Raw genomic sequence first — 21177 nt, 5'->3', positions numbered from 1 at the left:
CGACTGTCGCTCGTAAGCATTTTTGTCGGGGGAGCCTCTGGTACTTGTCTTGTTTTCCTCTTCCCCCTCTGAGGGCTTCGAGGCATTTTTCTGAGCTCTGGCTTGTGTAAGAGCGAATCTGTCAACGTTCGGACAGGCGGGCCCCATCGTGGCCCGAAGGGGGACCAACCAACCAAATGAGGAGGCATCCATCCAGCACTTAACTGAAATTCCTCATTCCTTCACTGTGCCCTCAGGCCCAGCACTCCTTCGCTTTCAAAAAAATCCCCCAACCCACTATAAAATTATTGGTATTAAGAAGGGCAGGCATGTTTCTTAGACAGCTTAGGAATAGCTAGTAAAACAAGGGACATTTCTGAGTGTCTGGATCAAATTCCAAAAAGGGCAGTTGCATAAAGGCCGCTTCACATCTTGCGGGGTTGTCTCCAACAAACTTTTACTCAGAGTAGATCCATTGACATTCATGGACCTAGGCTAGGCACAGCCGTTTATTTCAGTGCATCGGGTCTGAGTAAAAGTTAAGTTGAATATAAACTCTCTATAGGGCACCAAGGCTTCTCTTAACAACATAGTTATTTCTCTACCATATTTCAGTAGAGCTTCCTGGATACTTACTAAAGCATGGTAAAATATACCCATTGAATATAACAACCTGTGTGTTAAAAGACAAAAAAATATATATTAATACACATTGAAAAGCCTTGGAGAAAATAAATATTTTCCAGGCATGGAAAGGTAGCAATGCAGGCACCAGGCAGGTCTCTCTTGGGAGGGAATTCTGAATACAAGTCACCTGCACTCAGAAGGCTCTGTCTCTCTCTCTCTCTGGTTACCACTGGCCTTACCTCTGATGGTGGAAACATCTGGAGACTGTCTGAAGATGGGCCATTGTTCCATCTGCTTTGAGTACTTTGAGTGCTCTCCTAAATCAGGCATCCCCAACCTGCAGCCCTCCAGGTGTGTTGGCCTACAACTCCCATGATCCCTAGCTAACAGGACCAGTGGTCGGGGATGATGGGAATTGTAGTCCAAAACATCTGGAAGGCCGAAGGTTGGGGATGCCTGTCCTAAATGCTTGGAGGCAACTAGTGGATCATTAAAAAAACCAACAACACTAAAATTATAACTGCTCTTTAGAAACACTTCGCGGGAGTTGACATTCTTTCAGAGTTGCAACAGGTGGAAAATGTTGCCGACAAACTGTTGATGGGGCAGATTGCCAGCAAAATGTAATGCGGGTGTTTAAAATCTTGCATTGGCTCCCTGTATGTTTCCGGGCCAGGTTCATGGTTCTTGTTAGCAGACCACGAGCTTTACATCAGTCAACAGTGTGATGCTGCAGCAAAAAAGCTAATGCTATTCTGGGCTGCATCGACAGAAGTATAGTGTCAATATCAAGGGAAGTAATAGTCCCACTCTATTCTGCTTTGGTCAGACCTCATCGGGAGTACTGTGTCCAGTTCTGGGCCCCACAATTTAAGAAAGATACTGACAAGCTTGGAACGTGACCAAGATTACCAAGGGTCTGGAAACGAAGCCTTATGAGGAACGGTTGAAGGAGATGGGTATGTTTAGCCTGGAAAAGAGGAGACCGAGATAAGATATGACAGCCATCTTCAAATATCTCAAGGGCTGTCACATGGAAGATGGAGCACACTTGTTTTCTCCTTTTCTGGAGGGTAGGATTCAAACCAGTGGCTTCAAGTTACAAGAAAGGAGATTCCGTCTAAACTTCAGGAAGAACTTTCTGACAGTAAGAGCTGTTTGATTGTGGAACAGACTCCCTCATAAGGTAATGGGCTCTCCTTCCTCCAAGTTTTTAAGCAGAGATTGGGTGTCCACCTGTCAGGAATGCTTTGGTTGAGATTCCTGCATTGCAGAAGGGCTGGACTAGGTTACCGTTGAGACCCCTTCCAACTTTACAGCATTATGCTCAACGTGCCACAACATTAGAAATTAATAGTAGGCAACTGAGTGTGTCAACAAGCATGTTATGACCCTGTATTTTCAGTCCAGAAGGGAAGAGCATTGGATTGCAGGATCTTTTGTTCCCTCTCAGATTCCGCAACCCAACATGGCAATTCTTGTGCATTCTGATGAACAATTCTCTTTTGATATATTCTTTAAAATGACTGATATGGAAAGCTCCTTTGCTGCAGCTTTTTACTGTCCTGGGCAGCGTAGAAGATGAGAAGGCAAACGTCCTCTGAGGCTTGAGGGGTGAATTGGTGAAAGGCTGTTGTGAGGGATTTGTGCCACAAACAAAAAAAGGGTAGCTCTCACCCTTGCGGAGGACCAGCAGAGAGGCCATCTCCTGCTTTTGTTGACTGCACAGTATATCTGCAAATCACTCAGTCAGACCAAGGAAATTGTAACCTTTGCCCTCAGAGTTAACAAGATCTGCTAATGTGCAATCGCCTTTTCGCCATCAGATGCTGCTGGCAAGGATCCTGCCCAGGAATGACCCGAGGACACAGCAGACAAGCCTTAAGTGATTGTCTCCATCTCTTTCTATCCTGTTTACAATACAACAGCTTTTCCTCAAACAAAATGCTTTCTCTCTGTGTGTGTGCTAAACACACCCCTTCATGCTCCTGGGTGCTGGCTATTTGAGCCAATTTACTGGTCTCCCCCTTCCTCCAAACCATCCACATTTCTCGAGATGTATGTACCAGGTAGCTGCACCTGGACTAAACAAACAAATAAATTCAGTTTTCAAAATATGGAACGAGAGAGGCAGTATCAATTGACCTCTCTCACTGGGAAAGCACAGAGGGTGTTGCAATTGATCGTGTCGGTGGCTTGGTTCACACGACCACCCTGATGCTGTTCTGTCTTGCCATGACTAACCCATACAGGCCTGGATGTGTTATAGTTGTGAAGGAGTGGGCCTTTTCTGTGGTGGCACCCCATATTCGGAATACCCGCCTCCATAAAGAGGCTCAACAGCTGTTGACATTACAATCTTTCCAGCCCTAGGTTAAGACTTTCTTGTTTCCCCAGGCCTGTTAAAAGCTTTACACTTGGCATTTAGCTGCTTGTCTTTTAGTTTTTATTGTTTGGGGTGGTTTTATGATTCTGCTTTATGTTGTGCTCTATGATTGAGCATTGCATCTCCAGCATTTATCCGATTCTGCTCAGAGTTAGATACCATCTGTAAATCATTTTCAGATAGTTCTCCTTCAAAGAGGAACACGTTAACACTCTCACAAGCTCTCCCTCACAATCGCCTGCCCCCTCCTCACTGTCTGCCCAAGACTTTGCCTCCTTCGGTGCCTTGTGCCTAACAGATGGTGCCAGGTGAGCATGTGTCTGCAGAGAGGGCTCTCCTTCGACTGGACATCGTGTCAGAAAAAGTCCTTCTGCCGGGTAATCACCTGCCTGACCCCAGAAGCAGAAGCACTTGGATTAGGGCCTCCGAAGATTATCTTAATTGGCAGGCAGGTTCATGTGGGAAAAGGCTTTTAGAGACACTCGCCCCAGGCTGTCGAGGGCTCCTTGGAGGTCAAAACCAGCAGATTTGAACGGTGTCTGACAACAAACTGGGAGTCACTGAAGATATTTAACCCTGGAGTGAGATGTTCATGGTGGTCGGTACCAGTTAACTATTTTGGTTACCGTCTTCTGCACTTGTTGGCATTCCTAAAGATTTTTTAAAAGGCAGTTCCGCAATACAAGAACAAGGATGGGGGAGCATTAGGTCCAGGGATCCCTTGCCCTCTGTACCCAACCCCCAGGACTCTCCCAGGTGATCCACGCTCCTCCCAAACTTCACATCTTGTACCACACCTTCCTCGGGCACCTTAGCATGCAAAAGCCTGTCAGCATAAAAGTGCTCTTACCAGCCAGCAAAACCACACACACGCACACACCACAGCAATCCATGTGCATTAATGTGAACATACTGGTTGCAGCTCCTCAGTGTCCTCTGTTACGGCACCCATACTTAATTCACTGGGACAGGGCTGTAGGTAAGGCATTGTTGGCTGAGCTTGAGACCAACCTACAAGAACATCACTTCAAGATCATGGGGCATCAGTTCTCAACTCCTAAAGGGCCATACAGGGGGGTGGGAGAACAGAAGTGGGTGGAGGTGGGAGCAACGGTCAAGGAATGTGGAGTTGGTTATATTAGTGGAAAGGTAATTTCCTGTAAATTTGCGAAGTCCTCAGTTTGACCTGTGGCTGAATAATTAGAGGCACGTTTCTCCTTAATCTATTAGCAGTTGAAGGTCATGCCATGAATTTCCTGAAAGGCAATTATCTTCAGATAATACCAAGAAGGTATTTAGAAATTACCCAGCATTTTAGGTTCTCACCAGGTAAACATCAACGTAAGAGTTCCCTTGCTGCATCAGATCAAAAGGACCCTCTAGTAGTCCAGCATTTTGCAACACCAGCCAGACCAAATGCCTTTCCAGGGGCAGGATTCGGAAAGGGAGCACAGAAAAGAGCACAACTGTTCACTCAGGCAAAATATAGTCATTTACACTGGATGTACACCCCCAACAGGTGGGGCAAAGTTTTGGATTTGAAATTCTACTTCATTCCTGTTTGTCTCAACCCAGGCAATCACAATGAGTGCCCTCAAGAAAGTCAGAAATCTTTCCCCTCCACATCTTCAATTGCTGTTTCTGGTTCTTTTGTTTCTTGCCCTTTTCCTTTTTTAGACTGCCACAATAAGGATCGGAACCTTGAGGTTCTGTTAAATGCATGAATGCGCTTCACATAAATTTCCCCCTTTTATGAGAGTGGGCATGTGGGGGGGGGGGAGCTGAGAAGCATCACAACAGTAGCAAATTTAATGGAAGGTGGACAAGGGTGGTGGGCCACCTTCAGGAAGGTTGAAGTGAACCATGAGACCCACAAACCCAATACCAGATGCAAAAAGAATTATAGACGGAAGAACTGAACTGAGTTAATAGTTTGTGTGTGGAAACTTTTCCAATCTTCATTCCAGCAACATAACTGGGGTTGGAGGAGTTGCTTTGTTGGCGGCATGGGAATCAGAAATACTTGGTGACATAGGTGTCAACTCCCTGGGGCCCTGGGTTCTCGAACACCCACAAAATTCCCCATGAAGGGGCTGGACACCCACAAATTTTGGTGCCAGGGCCATGAACACTGCATGGCACTCACAGCCACAGGGCCAAGTTGTCACTCCTGCTTGCTGATCTACTTCAGATTACCCAGAGATCTACGCATCTCTGGAGAAGAGGACAAATAACATTATCCTATCTACACTTGAGGAAGTAGTGATGTATGGAAGTGAGAGCTGGACCATCAAGAAGGCTGATCGCTGAAGAATTGATGCTTTTGAATTATGGTGCTGGAGGAGACTCTTGAGAGTCCCATGGACTGCAAGAAGATCAAACCTATCCATTCTGAAGGAAATCAGCCCTGAGTGCTCACTGGAAGGACAGATCCTGAAGCTGAGGCTCCAATACTTTGGCCACCTCATGAGAAGAGAAGACTCCCTGGAAAAGACCCTGATGTCGGGAAAGATGGAGGGCACAAGGAGAAGGGGACGACAGAGGATGAGATGGTTGGACAGTGTTCTCGAAGCTACCAGCATGAGTTTGACCAAGCTGCGGGAGGCAGCGGAAGACAGGAGTGCCTGGCGTGCTCTGGTCCAGGGGGTCACGAAGAGTCGGACACGACTAAACGACTAAACAACAACAACACTTGAGGAAAAGAGAGGAGAAAAGTGCTTTGCCACTGTTATTATTGTTTTATTATTCAGCTGCGCGTGTCCATTTCAGTGCGTGAAAGTAACAAAATGTCCCGCAGACTGAGGAGAGATAGGGTTATTTTCGCCTACTGTACTCTTGCAGAACGGGGAGAGAGAGATGGAATGGACTTTGCCATTAATGTTATTATTCAGCTGCATATGTCAATTGCAGCGCATGCAAATATGAAAACGTACTGCATGATGGCAAACTGACATCAACGGTGTGTGGTGGTAGTAGTGGGGAGGCAGCTTAAATCCAAAACCCCGGCTTAGGAAAGCGCAGCAACTTGATTTGATATAAATCAACCCGGCTGCCTCTTCCGCCAGCTCCGCCCCGCTCCCCGCCTCCTTTCCCTGCAACAGTTGCTCAGGCGCCGGCAGGGGCAGGCGGCGCCGAGTGGGTGACGTCACAGGCGGGGGCCTTCGGCAAGCCGGAAACCGGAAGCGCCGGCCTGGGACCGGGTGACGTGTTAAAGAGTGGGAGCTGTGTGGGAGCCCAGTCAGCCGAGCGGCCGCCATGGAGGCGCTTTACCACCAGACCAACAAGTGCGTGTGCGGGGCGGGAGGTTGCAATAATAGTAATAGTAATAATAATAATAATAGTAATAACCAGAGTACCTCCTTCTCGGGAGGGAGGCGGCGGCGGGGCGGAGGTGTTTCAGTAAATGGGGGGAAACCGAGGGAGAGCCGTGGGGTGGAGGGAGGTTTCAGTGGGGTGGGTGTGGGGGAAGGTGATATCCATGGCAATGGGACGGAGGGCAGTAATATTCCAACTCATAATCTGCATTTATATGCCCCCCGTTCGTATATGTGAATCGTAGCAACAGCCCTGCTGTACCAGGTCAGCATTGAGTACAATGGTACCCCGGGTTACATACGCTTCAGGTTACATATGCTTCAGGTTACAGACTCCGCTAACCCAGAAATAGGACCTCGGGTTAAGAACTTTGCTTCAGGATGAGAACAGAAATCGTTCTCCGGCGGTGCGGCAGCAGCAGGAGGCCCCATTAGCTAAAGTGGTGCTTCAGGTTAAGAGCAGTTTCAGGATAAGAACAGACCTCCAGAACGAATTAAGTTCTTAACCCGAGGTACCACTGTATTTATATCGAGGAGGAGGGGCTGAGTGGAAGGCCACGTAATTAAAAAGTCCGTGGCAATTTGAATGAAGTGTAACCTGGTTCTGGTGCCTGCCTGCCTACCCACTGAAAGATCTTCATGCAACGTCTCTGAATCATTCGCCTGACGGTGTCTGAATATGAAGCACATCGCCTGCTATATTGGGGGGTGTAGCCTTGGCGCTTTTGTCACTGATTCTCGGCCGAACAGCAAAGGCAGTGGTAGAAGCTTTTGATAAGTAGGGTGGGTGGGGGTGCGTCTGTTTACAAAAAAGTTCTGCTAGCAAAAGCTAGAGCAGCCAGTAGTTCTTTGCAGCAGTTGGCCAGATGTAATGATACAGAGCAGTATTCAAATGCACTGGAGTTTCACGCCCATCTGTCGCTCAAGAGGATTTGCTTCCTGCCATGAGATCTGCTGCATAGGCACTTGTTGAGATTTTTTTTAGGGGGAGGACCTAAAAAAGTTTTGCTGCACTGCCACGGCAAAAAATATAAACTGCTGCCTCCACCGCGCAACTCCGAGCACCGTGCCACCCTCTGTCTCTGTCGCACAGAGGTGCCAGAACACACCAAAGATGTGACGGAACTCAGTTCCAGTGAGTTCCAGCTGAAAAACGGGCCTGGGCATTATTATTCCCACCCCATTTTCTTACATTTGTCTCACCATGCTGTTCCACAGAGCCTTTGGGTCAGACGGCGTAAGTTTTAGCATAATGCGGCTCATCATTCTAATCGCGTTCAGCAGCTAAATCCCACTGGGTAGGCCTCTATTTCAATTCAGAAATAAGAAGTTTTGAAAACACAGCCCTGGGTGGGGGAGATTGTGAACAGCAGGATGGGGATAAATAATTGGGGGCATGTTGGGAGGGAAGCGAGAACAGGAAAGAATAAGGGTGATGATTCTTTGTGTAGGGGTAGAAGCAGCTTGAAGCTTAGGAAGCAGGCTGAGTATCCATGTTGGGAAGAAGGGAGGAAACAGTCATTGATATGGGACACCAAAGGGTAACATCAGGTGGCAAGGACAGAGGTTCACAAATAGGGACTACTTTGGAGCTGTTTCTGCCTGAAATCAGCGCCAGTAAATTAGTGGATACACTTGGGGCTCTGGAGGATAGAAGAAAAGGGAGATCACCAACTTAGTGCCTGTCACGAGTGTTGGAAATCTTTCCTTCTCCCACCTACTATGAGAAACTTCATAATTGAGAAGGGGAGTAAGTAGTCCTGGTATCAGGAGTCAGGTGATAGTTAACCATTGTTTACTATGTAATCTTATTCATGTCTACTCAGAGGTAAGTCTCATTGAGTTGTATGGGTCTTACACTCAGAGAAATGGGGATAAGAAATGTGCAGAGGGCTTCTCACTTGTATCTTGTTCATCCTTGTAACAACTCAAAGGTCATCTATTTGGATACTGGGCAACCGAGACTGAAACTAATAGAGTGATTTCTGTGCCATTAAAATCTAAGATTGAGCTGTACTTTGATTCCCCAGATTTACACGTGTCGTTTAAACTACGCAAGGTCCAGACTCTGTTCTCTAGGCACTGGATCACAGTGGATTCCCCCCTCCCCCTGGCCATAGACACATTCCTTTTGTATTGTGTATAGCTTTGAGTAGTAGCTGTGTTCTGACAAACTCAACTCTGACCTGGGTGGAAGGGATGGCTTTCAGATTTTCAAAATCCTGAGTGTTAAACACAGTGCCTCTTTAAAACAGACTCTTCTTTGCCATCACCCTTCTAATCCTAGAGTGATTCTTTGCCATAATGGGTTGCCAATGTTTTTGAACCCATGAGCAAATTTGGAATCTTGTAAGAGTGCCATAGGCACCACTTCTTCGGCTTATCTTTCTTGCCCCAGACTGATTAAGCACACACAGACTCTTTGATCTTCCAAGGGGTCTGGATAAAAGCTGGAACCAGTGGAACTAATATGGCTCCTCTTGAATTTGCATGATATCCACAGCATCCTCCAAAATCCACCATTATATTAAAGCTTAAAGTAGTGCAACACACAGTATGAATACCACAGACCCAAGGCATGGATCTTCATGACTTTTGCCTGGGATGTTAAAACCGTCAACAAACCACGGAGTACATTTGTGGATAAAACGGTCTCCTATCACTTGGTGGTAGTTTTCAGGAGAAATAGGAGGATCTATAAGAATTCATGCATCTTGAATCCCTGTTGTATCATGGTGGTGCTGGAAAGCACCAGATATGTGACTTTTATACTTTGGTCAGTGGAGATAGATTTGATGATGATTGGGGAATGAGGGAAACTCATAAGACAAGTATTCAATTTCAAGAGGATCTATTTTACTGCATCCAACATTTATGTGTGTTCATCTGTAACAGTGAAACCAGATGTCTTCATCTGCCCCAGCTGCAATAAAACGTCCCTCCGATGTTGGTCTGTACAGCCACAGCAGCTGCTGTATCTTTCCAATGGTTTGACTTCATCTCTGATGGTACATTCTTCCATTGTCTCTTGAGGCAGATGGATGCCAGCAATATATGCCTTCTCCCTCTCTGTCTCCATTCCCTTTCTCTCTTTGGTTACTTGCTTCTTGTTCCCTTTTACCTCAGACACTTTATAGTCTGTTAAGCTGCTGATCCGAGCTTGAAAACTATATATCATGCTGAAAGAGGAAGTGGGAAAGAGCATTATTCTTCCATCTTCTACCTTTACAACTCTGTAGTTTTCAGTGGGTTGGGGGAGATAACAGCCCATGGCACTTCATGACAAAGTGGGGTGTTCAGGGCTTTGTGGGTGCCAGGGGAAGGCCTCAAGGGTGCCGTTATGCCCATGGGCACTATGTTGGCGAGTGCAGTTCCAGCCTATTTCGACAGTCTAGCACTGAACTTTGTAGCCAAGTCCTACATTCCTGCAACTTACGCTGTTTAATCTTTAAAGCTTTAAAAACCATACACCTTGACAATCTGATGAAATGAACATTACATGCCCTTATGGTGTTTTTCTTTTTTAAAAAAATGTGCAGAGCTAGTCATGGACATACCATGTGCTCAGTTTTGGCATGTGCTCAGATGTTGAGTTGGCATGTTCTTGAAAACCTTCCAAATGTTAAAACGTTAAGCAAGGTTGTGGAGACTTCAGAGGTTGCTGTTGTCATGCTTGTTTCCTCACCTGGTGGAGCCTGTTTGTGTTGACTAAAATGAAAATGAGCTAGAGATAGTTGAGTAAATCATAAAGAGTTGGACTGAAGGCCATCTCATTCAATTCTCAAACCAGCAGAAACAGACAGATCCAGGGGTAGCCAAGCGGGTGCCCTCCAGATGTTGACGTTGTTGGACTCTCAGCACCTCTGACCATTGGCCATGCTGACTGGGGCTGATGGGAGTTGGCATCCAGCAACTGGGGCTTCCCCTGAATCAGTCCTTGATCCCTTCTAGGCTCTAGTGATAGTTGGCTGGGGTGATTTCCAAGAAGGTGCTTGCAAAGCGAATGGCTCTCAGTGGCATTGCTAGTGTTGCAGTGTTTTGAATTATGGTGCTGGAGGAGACTCTTGAGAGTCCCATGGACTGCAAGAAGATCAAACCTCTCCATTCTGAAGGAAATCAGCCCTGAGTGCTCACTGGAAGGACAGATCCTGAAGCTGAGGCTCCAATACTTTGGCCACCTCATGAGAAGAGAAGACTCCCTGGAAAAGAATCTGATGTTGGGAAAGGTTGAGGGCACAAGGAGAAGGGGACGACAGAGGACGAGATGGTTGGACAGCGTTCTCGAAGCTTCAAACATGAGTCTGACCAAACTGCGGGAGGCAGTGGAAGACAGGAGTGCCTGGTGTGCTCTGGTCCATGGGGTCACGAAGAGTCGGACACGACTAAACGACTAAACAAAACAAAAAAAGTGTTGCAGCCTTTCTGTCTTGCCCATCAGACTCTAGCACACCTGAGCTGCTTCTCTTTGTCAGATGCTGAGTCTCATGATTCCCCCCCCCTTTTATTGACCCCTGCCTTTAGTCATTCTCTTGGTGTGCTCAAGTGATTTTTCTGCCACGCATCCGTTTCCAGGAGGTGCCCGTGGGGCAGAGCATTCTTCCCCTTCTTGCCCTACCTGATCTCCCACGTCCTGTTGCCTTTTCTCTGCCTCTGGCCTGATATCCTCAGTCTGTTTCCAAAACAGGTTTTCTGGTTGGCAGAGCTGAGCCATTCCCACCATACCATTCCCACTCTTTGTTTTGGAGGAGATCCCAAAGAGAAGTGCCACATAATCACGGCGAGATATCCCAGCTTTTAACTTTCTTGCTTATAGAGTAGAGTGGCTCAAGTGCAACAGTGTTCATTCAGAATTTGGATGCTCCTTTAGCCAGTGGAAAGAGATTTCGAACCAACTTTGCACCTGGAAACTTTCTGCTGCCTTAAATACATTGAGGTTTCATTCATATAGCATATTTATTTGACAAACACATAGAAAAGAAGGTCAAAATAGGCTGTGTTAATTTTACATGCTACATAAATATTTCAGATATCTGAACTAGTTGAACTGAAATATGCGGGGGGGGGGTCAATAAAACACATTGAATGTGTTTTAAAATGTTAATTTTCAAGTCAGACTTTGAATTTGTTTGAAGTTATCTTCATTTTAATTCTTATAAATATATTAAGACAATTCAAAGGAGTAAGATTCTGTTTAGATTTTAAGGGGGGGGGGGGAGAATGATGATGTATAATATGGTTAGCATACGAATTTCTCAGCATGCTTGTATATAGATGCTTCCCCAAAGGTAGTCACCTGAAAATAGCTAATTACAAATTTGATTTTAGGTTGGACTGTTATAGCCTTTCCAGTTGACTGATTTGACAGATATTTTATCAGTTTGTTACGTTGCAACCTAATTTTTGAAGCAGTGCATTTCAAAAAATGGAAAGAAGTTCATGCAAACCCAGCATTGTCAGCAAGACCGCATAAATTTGTGGCCTTTAAAAAACCCAAAACCGTTCTCCCACACCCATGCCAGTCATTTCTGCCACAAGAAGAAGTGCCATCTTTTGCAAATATTCCCTCTCTGGTCACCTGGAGGCAATTCTTACCACAAGTGATGAGGCAGGTTGCTTTTTGTACTTCTGCTTTTGCCTGGGTCCTTGTTGCCTTGTAAATATTTCAGAGAATACAGTGAAACCTTGGTTCTCGAACGCCTTGGTACTCGAACATTTCGGCTCCTGAACACGGAAAACCCAGACTTACGTGTTCCAGTTTTTCAGAAGCCGAATGTCCGATGCGGTTGTCAGCTAGGGTTTCCAGGGCGTCTGTGCCAATAGAAAGTCACGCCTTGGTTTTCGAATGTTTCGGAAGTGGAACGGATTACGTTCGAGAACCAAGGTACCACTGTATATGAGAAATGTTTAGGAAAACTGTTCTGCAAAGTAGGAGATTACATACTGCCAGGATGGCCATCATAGTACCTTGTGGACATTGTTGGACTCCCATCAGCTCCAGCCCGCACTGTCAGGGATGATGGGAGTTGTAGTCCCTCGACATGTGGAGAATATCAGGTTGGCTTCCCTTGACTTGCACAGTATCTTTCCTGTTATTCCAGGGGTTTTACTTCAATATTCTGATTGCTCTGAGCACTGATGATTCATTTCTGCCGTGTGTTTGCCTTCTTGAGAAATCCTCCTTTTCTGCCAGAACCCTTGTGATTGACTAGAACTTTTCTTCTTTTCAACAGGCAGGTCCATGAGGTCCAGTCATACATGGGCCGCCTCGAGACATCAGACAAGCAGTCTGTCCACTGTGAGTAATTAATGGAAGAGGGTAACCTCACCATTGGCTTGGCCGGTGCTCCCTGACCTGTGTTTCCAATATGTGCCCAAGTGAAACCATTAATATGTTTTGACCTTTAGGTGGTGTAATGGGTCTGTGCGTATGGCTGTTAGCCAGAAGGTTGGAAGTTCAAGCCCACCCAGGGACAGCTGCGGGCAGGATTCCTGCATTGCTGGGGGGTTGAAATAGATGACCCTCTGGGTCCCTTCTGACTTACAATTCTCTGATTCCATTTTGCTGTACAGTGGTACCTCGGGTTAAGAACTTTGCTTCAGGATGAGAACAGAAATTATGTGGTGGCGGCGCAGCGGCAGCAGGAAGCCCCATTAGCTAAAGTGGTGCTTCAGGTTAAGAACAGTTTCAGGTTAAGAATGGACCTCCAAAGCAAATTAAGTTCTTAACCCGAGGTACCACTGTAGTGAGTGAAGGGTAGGATATGGGGAAAGCCATGGATGGTAGAGTTTTTATATTCTCATTAGCCCAGTGGTGTAAATTGCCTTTTGGAAAGGCACTTCAACATACAAATAATTGCCAAAAAAGAGATGTTGGTGCTGGCAGGTCACATTTTAGAAGAAGCATTCTTCCATGACTAGGGTGGGTAACATGTGGCCCTCCAGATGTTATTGGACCACAGCTCCTTTATCATTGGCCATCCTGGCTGGGGCTGATGGGAGTTGGAGTCCAACAAACTTGAGAGAAACCACACTGAAATACATGGCCCCTGTATGCTCTCTCATGTGCCCCTACAGGCTGGCCCAAGTTGTTGCCCCATGTTGGGCAAAAGAATCCTGCATGGCAGGGGGTTGAACTAGCCTTCCAGTTCTGTGATTTTATAATCACCTTTGGTGATAGTGCTCTAAAATGCAAAGATTCTGGCTAACTATTCATCAGGCTTGTGAAAAAATACAGGCGAGATGATAATGATGATGATGATAATGATAATAATAATAGTAATAATAATAGTAGTAGCAGCTTTTTTTTAGCAGAGCTTGCTTTATTATCTTGGTTTATGAGTCCAAAGAGGGAATTAAAATGTAAATTTAAGGACTTGATAAAGTGTTCTCTAGTAGCATTAGTCAGTAACACAAAGGTGACTTGGGCACTTGAACGATTTGGATACTGCTGCCTAGCTAAGAAACTTTTGGACAGTTGTAATTTCTGAGAAGATTATTCACAGTATCAGAATCCTGCAGTGAAAAAAGAACCCACAGGTGGTTATTTCTCACAAATGCATCTCATATGTTGGCAGCAAGAATATTTGCTGCCAACAGCAGCAGAAATTTGGACAGCATGAATCTCTGGCTATATATATTATATATATAAAATGTCCTGCCCCCCCCCCCCCAAATGTATGCGTATTTGCCCATCGTGCCCTGAATAGAGAGGATTTGTTCCTTGTTTTGTTGCTTTATTTTCCACATTCCATAAAATACTCCAAACAAATGTTTGCAATACTGCTACTGACAAGTGGCTGAAGTGGCAGGGCATTCCTTGCAGTCCCTGGCCCGATGGTTGTGGTGGGCACCTTCTCCACCTAGCTCCATGATGGGTGGCACTAGGAACATTAACACCTTCCACGTGTTCTGGTAGAAATCTCCCATTTCACACAGCGTGGGCAAGGCTTAACTGGCAAAGCCTGGCAAGAAGGTATTGTGCTGGTTAAAACAGCGAGTGTCCATTTGGCCCTGATGTTTCTTACCTTTCCCCCCTCATCTCCTCTTTCAGTGGTGGAAAACGAAATCCAGGCGCGAATAGACAGGATCTTCAGCAACTTGGAACGGTTGGAAATCTTTTGTAACAAGGAACCTCCTAGCAAGCGGCAGAACGCCAAGCTGTGAGTTACCTTCTTCCTTGCCCACCCAAACTACTTCCTGTGTCTTGGGACATATCTTAGTGCAGCCTTCTGACCTGTCCTCGGGGCAAGTTGTGGTTGTGGTTGTTGTTGCTGTTGCTGTTGTTGTGATGGTACTGCATTGCTTGCTGCCTTCCATATGGGATAGAAGGTGCAGGACAATAAATTTTTTATTACGAACAAATCAGGCTATGTGGCAGGCTTTTCTCTTTCTTGTGCCTGTGGTTGTTTTCTTAATTGCACTGATTTCCAAATGAACTTGAAGGCAGCTTAAAACCGAGCTCTTAAGGAAAGAAACCTGCTGATACAGGAAGCCTTCGGGCGGTATGGGAAAGAGACTTGGGGATCATAATTGCAGGTCATACATGGCAATCAGTTTGGCACAACCCAACCCTACAAACAATCAGGAGGCTTTGCTTAAAATTATATTTCGCTGGCACTGGACTCGCCTAGCCAAAATAAACACCATCATCTCTCCTCTTGCTGGAAAGGCTGCAGAGTGATAGGTTTATATTTTCATGCTTGGTGGAGTTGCATGATAGCATGCTCCTTTTAGGAAAAGCTGTTTCCTATTATTTCCAAAATTACACAGCAATCCCTTCCACCCAATTCAGTTCTTGCCTTATTCACATTAGACTCAAATGTAAACAATAGCCTTTAATGCAGAGATTTTGTGTGTGTGTGTTTTTTTTCTATTATCAGCAACCTGATTCACAGTAGTCTGATACTGGAAACAACCCATAGAAATCCCCATTGAAATCTGGGTAAATAATATTTGGAATAATGTAGCTCTATCGGAATGCCTCACTCACCACAGAACGGTAATTAAAGGCATTTCAAGGACAGACACTTTTGGCAAGACTTGGCTTCCTTTCTTTTCCTTTATAAATAAGACAGAAGATACTTTTATTCCACCCACAGCACAAGAATCTCTGTGGAGACTATACTTGAATTGATAATGCATAAATAAATGTACAGTTGTACCTTGGAACCTGAACGCCTTGGTACTGAGACGTTTTAGACTACTGAACGCTGCAAACCCGGAAGGGAGTGTTCCAATTTGCGAACATTCTTTGGAACTCGAATGTCCGACGTAGCTTCCGATTGGCTGCAAGAGCTTCCTGCAGCCAATCAGATGCCGTGCTTTGGTTTCCGGAATGGATTCCATTCGACTTCCAATGTACAGTGGCACCTCGCAAGACGAATGCCTTGCAAGACGAAAAACTCGCAAGACGAAAGGGTTTTTGGTTTTTTGAGTCACTTCGCAAGATGAATTTCCCTATGGGCTTGCTTTGCAAGACGAAAACGTCTCGCAAGTTTGTTTCCTTTTTCTTAAAACCATTAATATCCAGGGTGCATTGCTTGAAGAGGTGCAGTTGCACGCGGTGTGGTAGCCTTTTTTGAGGTTTTTGAAGACTTTGGTGATTTTTGAAGCTTTTGCAAAACTTCTTTTGAAACCGTGCTTTGCAAGACGAAAAATTCGCAAGACGAAAAAACTCGCAGAACGAATTAATTTCGTCTTGCGAGGCACCACTGTATTGCTTGTGTGCTGCATATGAAACTTAATAAGAATGTACCATAGGACAAGTTATCGTAGCTAGATGTTGTTCTTGTATTTACATGAAAACCAAAGCTTTCTTCCTCCTTTCCATGACTTGTCATTCTCAGACGAGTCGACCAGCTGAAATACGACATCCAGCACCTGCAGTCAGCGTTGAGGAACTTCCAGCACCGGCGTTACGCACGGGAGCAGCAAGAGAGGCAGCGGGAGGAGCTTCTGGCCCGAACATTCACCACTAACGTATGTCCTCCCGTAAAACCAGTGGATTTGTGCTAATATTCGCCTCCCTCCCATGTCCCAATGTTCATCTATTTAACAGCTGTCGTTCTCAAATGGGGTCTTTTTGGGTGGCGAGAAATCATGGGGTTTAGCACTTAAGGAGATCAGCAACGATGTCCAAACTCACACGAGGCAACTTTCCCACCACTGCCAATCTTCTCCTGTAATACATGGGGAGTTTTCTTAGTCTCTGAGGACACATGGAGCGGCAGCTCGATTTTGTGGGAGTCACACTTATGTGGAAATGTAAGGACAGAAAGTTTGAACTTCACTGCTGCAGAATAATGCCGATTCTTTTTTAAAACAAAACCCAAAACATGGGCTTTTGTTGACACCCTTGTCCTTCTGGGTTCAGAGTGCCAAGGAAAGATAACCAACATGCTTCCCTTCCCTCCTCCCCCTTTGCAGGATTCTGACACCACCATTCCGATCGATGAAACCTTGCAGCATAACGAGTCCCTCCAAAATGCTCACCGTGGCATGGATGATCTCATTGGCAGCGGGACCAGCATTCTGCAGGGCCTGAGGGATCAGAGAATGACATTAAAGGTGGGCATAGGATGGGACCCCCCTGTACGGCAAAGCCAAGTGTAGCGATCACACACAGGGCCCCCGGACGTTTGATGGTCTATTGACCCTGTGCCGCCACTGCAATTTCTTTTTCTGCTGCCACCACCCCGTATCTCACAGGGACACACAGAGTCCAGTCAGTTGTTAACATAAACAAATAATCAAGTTTATTTTTAAATGCAGGAACAAGCTTATGGTTTCAGTTAATTGTTCTTTTGTCAGTTTCTTATTCTTAGTTCCTAACAGCTCCAAATTGATTATTCCAACTATTTATCTGACTCCACCTAACAATTCCTCTCACTCTCTCACAATACAACTCTACCAACCCACTGCCTATTCCTCCCTCTTCCTTCTTCAACTCCCCAACCTCAATTCATCTCAGCTTTCAAAATCTCCCACTCTAACTTTTACTCCCCCCTTGCATTCTCACTGGCCAATCACATCCCACCTATTTTAACCCTTTCCTTATGACTCATCCTAGGAGGCAAACTCCACACCAATCTTCCCTTTTTGAAACCGCCACCGCTGTAGCTGCACTCAAGGCTTTTGGATACACCCAAATTCCACATGTTGCGAATGTAGCATTAATTCAACCTGTCAGGGTTTATTGTAGCTTCGTTGTGCCCTGCTACGAATTTGGACAGAGTTTTGCAAATTTGCTCCTGGATAAGAAGCTCTGAGTATCGGTCCAGGGAGGGGGCAAAGCTGTGGGGTGGAGAAAATACTTTGCATGCAGAGGGTCCCAGGTTCAGGAACCTTGGCTCCACCTGTTAAAAGGGTCTTCCTGAGACCATGGGGAAAGCAGACATAAGGCTGTTCCTGGTATAAGGCAGCTTCTTGTGAATTAAAAGAGAATCTGAAGGTTGCCTATCCTACCCAAAACCTTTTCCTGAATCAGGATCCTCCATGCCAGCGGTTCCTAAAAAGAGCAAGACTATTTGCATATGAGGTTTCCCCTACCTTCCCTCTTCTCATTGGCCCACCGTTCCTTCACTCCACTGTTTGCCCTCCTCCTCCTCCTCTAGCTATAGCTGGCTCTGGTCTCCTTCCGCCCTTCAACCAGTCGTTCTGCCTCCTTGCGTCTCCATCACTTTCTGCGCTCGGGGTCTTCTTCCTAACTCTCTGCCCGGTTCTCTGGGCACTCCACTATCAATGGCATGCAGTTTCTGGGGTCCCTAAGCCACGCCGGGTGCTATTGTCTCCCCAGCCACCACTCCCTGCCGCGCAGAGGTCAAAAGCTCGTGTCCTCGGTAGCCGCTTACGTAAATGCCGTTTCCCAAACCCGTGCCTGTTTTTATTCCAACCCCAGCCCTTTTCCTCTGGAAGAAGCAGGCTGGGTGTGGTAGGCTTGAGCCACCGGGCAACCCCTGATATTCCTGCCAAGCTAGAGAAACCGCTTCCCTGCGCTGCCCTGGCCCCACTTGGAACACAGCTGTCCAAACACCCACTCCAGCAGTCTCTCGCCTCTTAAGGCGTTACAGGATGTGACCTTGCAGGCTTGAATGTTCATTTTGGAGTGATGTCACCCTGGAAGTGAACTGTAGCCTTTTAGCATCCCGTTGGTAATCACATCGGATCAGATGAGCATGTCGATGTGGCTCTGCCTAGATGGAAGCTTACAGGCTGAATATTTCTAGATGGAAATGTGGAATGCTCCTTTTCAGAGTTCTGGGGTGAGAATTCTCATTCTTTGTGTAGCTGCATCTCAGTAGATAGCACGGAGGTATCACACCTGTAGCATTTCTTGGCTCTCTTCTCACTGTTGCCCTACACAATGACACGCCTTTGCTGCTGTTCTTGGAGCCACTCAAGATTTTTCCATCACACCTATTGTGGCACTGCTCCAGGTCAGATTCCCTGTGGAAAAGGAAGCATTGGGGTTATATGAGTCTTCAGCATAATTCTGGCTTCCTAAGGGAGGACCTCAGTGAAGTGAAAGCCTTCACCAAACACAATTTTAAAAGTGAAATACAGTGGTACCTCAGAACTCGAACAGCTCTGTTCCTGAACGTTTTGGCTCCCGATTGCCAAAAACCCAGAAGTGAGTGCTCCGGTTTTCAGAACACGAACGTCCAACACAGCTTCCGCTGTGCAAAAACCTAGCTGTCGGCCAATCGGAAGCTGTGCTTCAGAACTCTAAACATTTCGGAAGTCGGACGGTGTTCCAAAACGGATTACGTTTGAGTTCCGAGGTACCACTGTATATATATGCAGTGGTACCTCGGTTCCCAAACTCCTCCATTGTCGTATGTTTCGGTTCTCGAATGCCGAAAACCCGGAAGTAAATGCTTCTGTTTTCTAACTTTTTTCAGAACCCAAACGTGAGACGCAGCTTCCGCTGAGTGCAAGAAGCTCTTGCAACCAATGGGAAGCCACGCCTTAGTTTTCAAACCTTTTGGAAACTAAACAGGCTTCTGGAACAGATTACATTTGAGAACCGAGGTACCACTGTATATGGAATTTGGCCACCAAAGTTTTCTTTTTTTAAAAAAGGCATTCTCCACTGCGGCATTTTGTTCCACATCCCCCTGGCCTACCTGTGATTTCTGACTCCTGGTGAAGGGAGCAGCCATATACCTTTGTTTGTTACTGTGCTGATTCTAATTGGTGGAAGGCTGTTCCTCCTCCTGCTTCCTGGTCCTATCAGAGCACAGGTAAAACCTGCATGGAAAAGCAGATGGGTGATAGCCATGAGACAGGTTGTGCTTTCCTGGTGAGAGCTGTGCCTCTCTAGCACTGACCTTCCAGCATATGGGCCATGACCCACAACCCTGTTGCTACCCAGCCTAAGATGCTTTGTGAGAGCACTGGTGCTGCCATTTTTTAAAAAAAACAGTATGTCCATTTGTCTAAAAGTGTTCCTGGAAAGGAAACTGCTAAATCAAACAGAGGGTTCCATATTCCCCCTTCCCCCCCAAAAAATTAAGTGTTGAAAGTATGGTTTTGGGATGGCATGGTAAACCTAACCAACTTCTGACAACAGAAGATCAGCAGGGGAGCATGGAGGCAGAGGAAAGGAGATGGGAAGGTGGAGTGGGCCCTGCAATTCAGAGGGATGTGGAAAGCAAGTCCTTGCTCTGTAAAAGCTCATTCTGCTTGGACGGCCACCTGTCATGGATGCTTTAGCTGAGATTCCTGCATTGCGGGGGGTTGGACTAGATGACCGTGTGGGGCCCTTTCCAACTCTACACTTCTTTGATTCTCAGTAAACAACATCTGACTGTGAAGGATGCCAAAGCCATTCAGAGAGTCTGCCTGTTCGTTTCCCTAACGTTGCTGCTTCTCTTTCTCTCTTGCTCTCTCTCACCTTCAGGGCACCCAGAAGAAAATCCTGGATGTTGTAAACATGCTCGGCTTATCCAACACAGTCATGCGCCTCACTGAGAAACGTGCCTTCCAGGATAAGTACTTCATGATCGGAGGCATGATCGTGACCTGCGTGCTCATGTTCCTCATAGTGCAGTACCTGACGTGAGCGGCGAGAGAACTTCCCAGCGGACTGTGATGGACTGACTGCCTTTCTTCATAGACTCCCAACATAATGGCGAACCTCCTGCCTTCTGGACTGGTCATGTTCTCTCCTTACAGCATCGTGAGATGGCTCAGATTTAGCATACGTCGACTCGGGCCCTTGGTGCTGAAGGGGTGCTTACAAAGCCACACGGTGCCGAGATGCGATGTAATTCTTCAGCCAGGTGGTGGGCTGTCTCTCTTTGCCCCATGCAGGTTTAGAGGACATTGGCATGCGGTTGTCATGCGCTGCTCACAGGAGCGGTGCACATTCATGTGGTCACAGAACCCATGTGCAATCGTGACGGAACCTAAGAAAACTGCACGACTGTGCAGTCTGTGGACCTGCAGACCCACTTGGTGTTCTTACGAACCAGGTTACATACATGAACGTTGTGGTCAGCTGAGCGGATTTGATTTATTTTACCTTAATATAGTCCCAGGATGCAAGGAGAGTATTGTCCTGCCATGGCTGAAACAAGTAGAAATCTTCATGGGCCAAAAAGATCTTCTTTTTCGGAAGCTGTGTGCCTGCCTCTTATTTAGAATAAGCAGATCCCGAAGGCTAGACAGCAAGGTAACTCATTTTTGAACCATAGTAAAATATTCAGGGTAATGGATGGCAGCAGTCACCCTCCACTTTGCAGAAGCTAGCTCTTGGTGCAAAAGGTTTGGGGCAGAACTGCCGGCTCAGTAGGTACGTTTCTACGGGGACATCCTGGCTGCCATTGGAAGTACAATATATTTGCAAAGTTACTTGCAAAAGGCACTTAT

At 46.2% G+C, this 21177-nt stretch overlaps 1 protein-coding gene across 2 annotated transcripts; it reads left to right on the top strand.

Moving 5' to 3' along the window:
* Positions 1–6127: 6127 nt before the first annotated feature.
* GOSR2 (golgi SNAP receptor complex member 2) lies at positions 6128–20925 on the top strand. 2 transcript variants are annotated; one of them, XM_028703255.2, is made up of 6 exons: positions 6128–6276; positions 12537–12601; positions 14357–14465; positions 16152–16284; positions 16732–16872; positions 20207–20925. In XM_028703255.2, exons 1-6 carry the CDS (start codon positions 6248–6250, stop codon positions 20366–20368), a joined length of 639 nt encoding a protein of 212 aa, XP_028559088.2. In that variant the 5' UTR covers positions 6128–6247; the 3' UTR covers positions 20369–20925. The 2 variants fall into 2 exon arrangements, with proteins under 2 accessions (XP_028559088.2, XP_028559089.2); XM_028703256.2 differs by lacking the exon at positions 16732–16872.
* The last annotated feature ends 252 nt before the right edge of the window (positions 20926–21177 follow it).

Source organism: Podarcis muralis, chromosome 13, assembly GCF_964188315.1.
Source record: "Podarcis muralis chromosome 13, rPodMur119.hap1.1, whole genome shotgun sequence".
Taxonomy (NCBI): domain Eukaryota; kingdom Metazoa; phylum Chordata; class Lepidosauria; order Squamata; family Lacertidae; genus Podarcis; species Podarcis muralis.
This window is presented reverse-complemented; position numbering and strand designations above follow the sequence as displayed.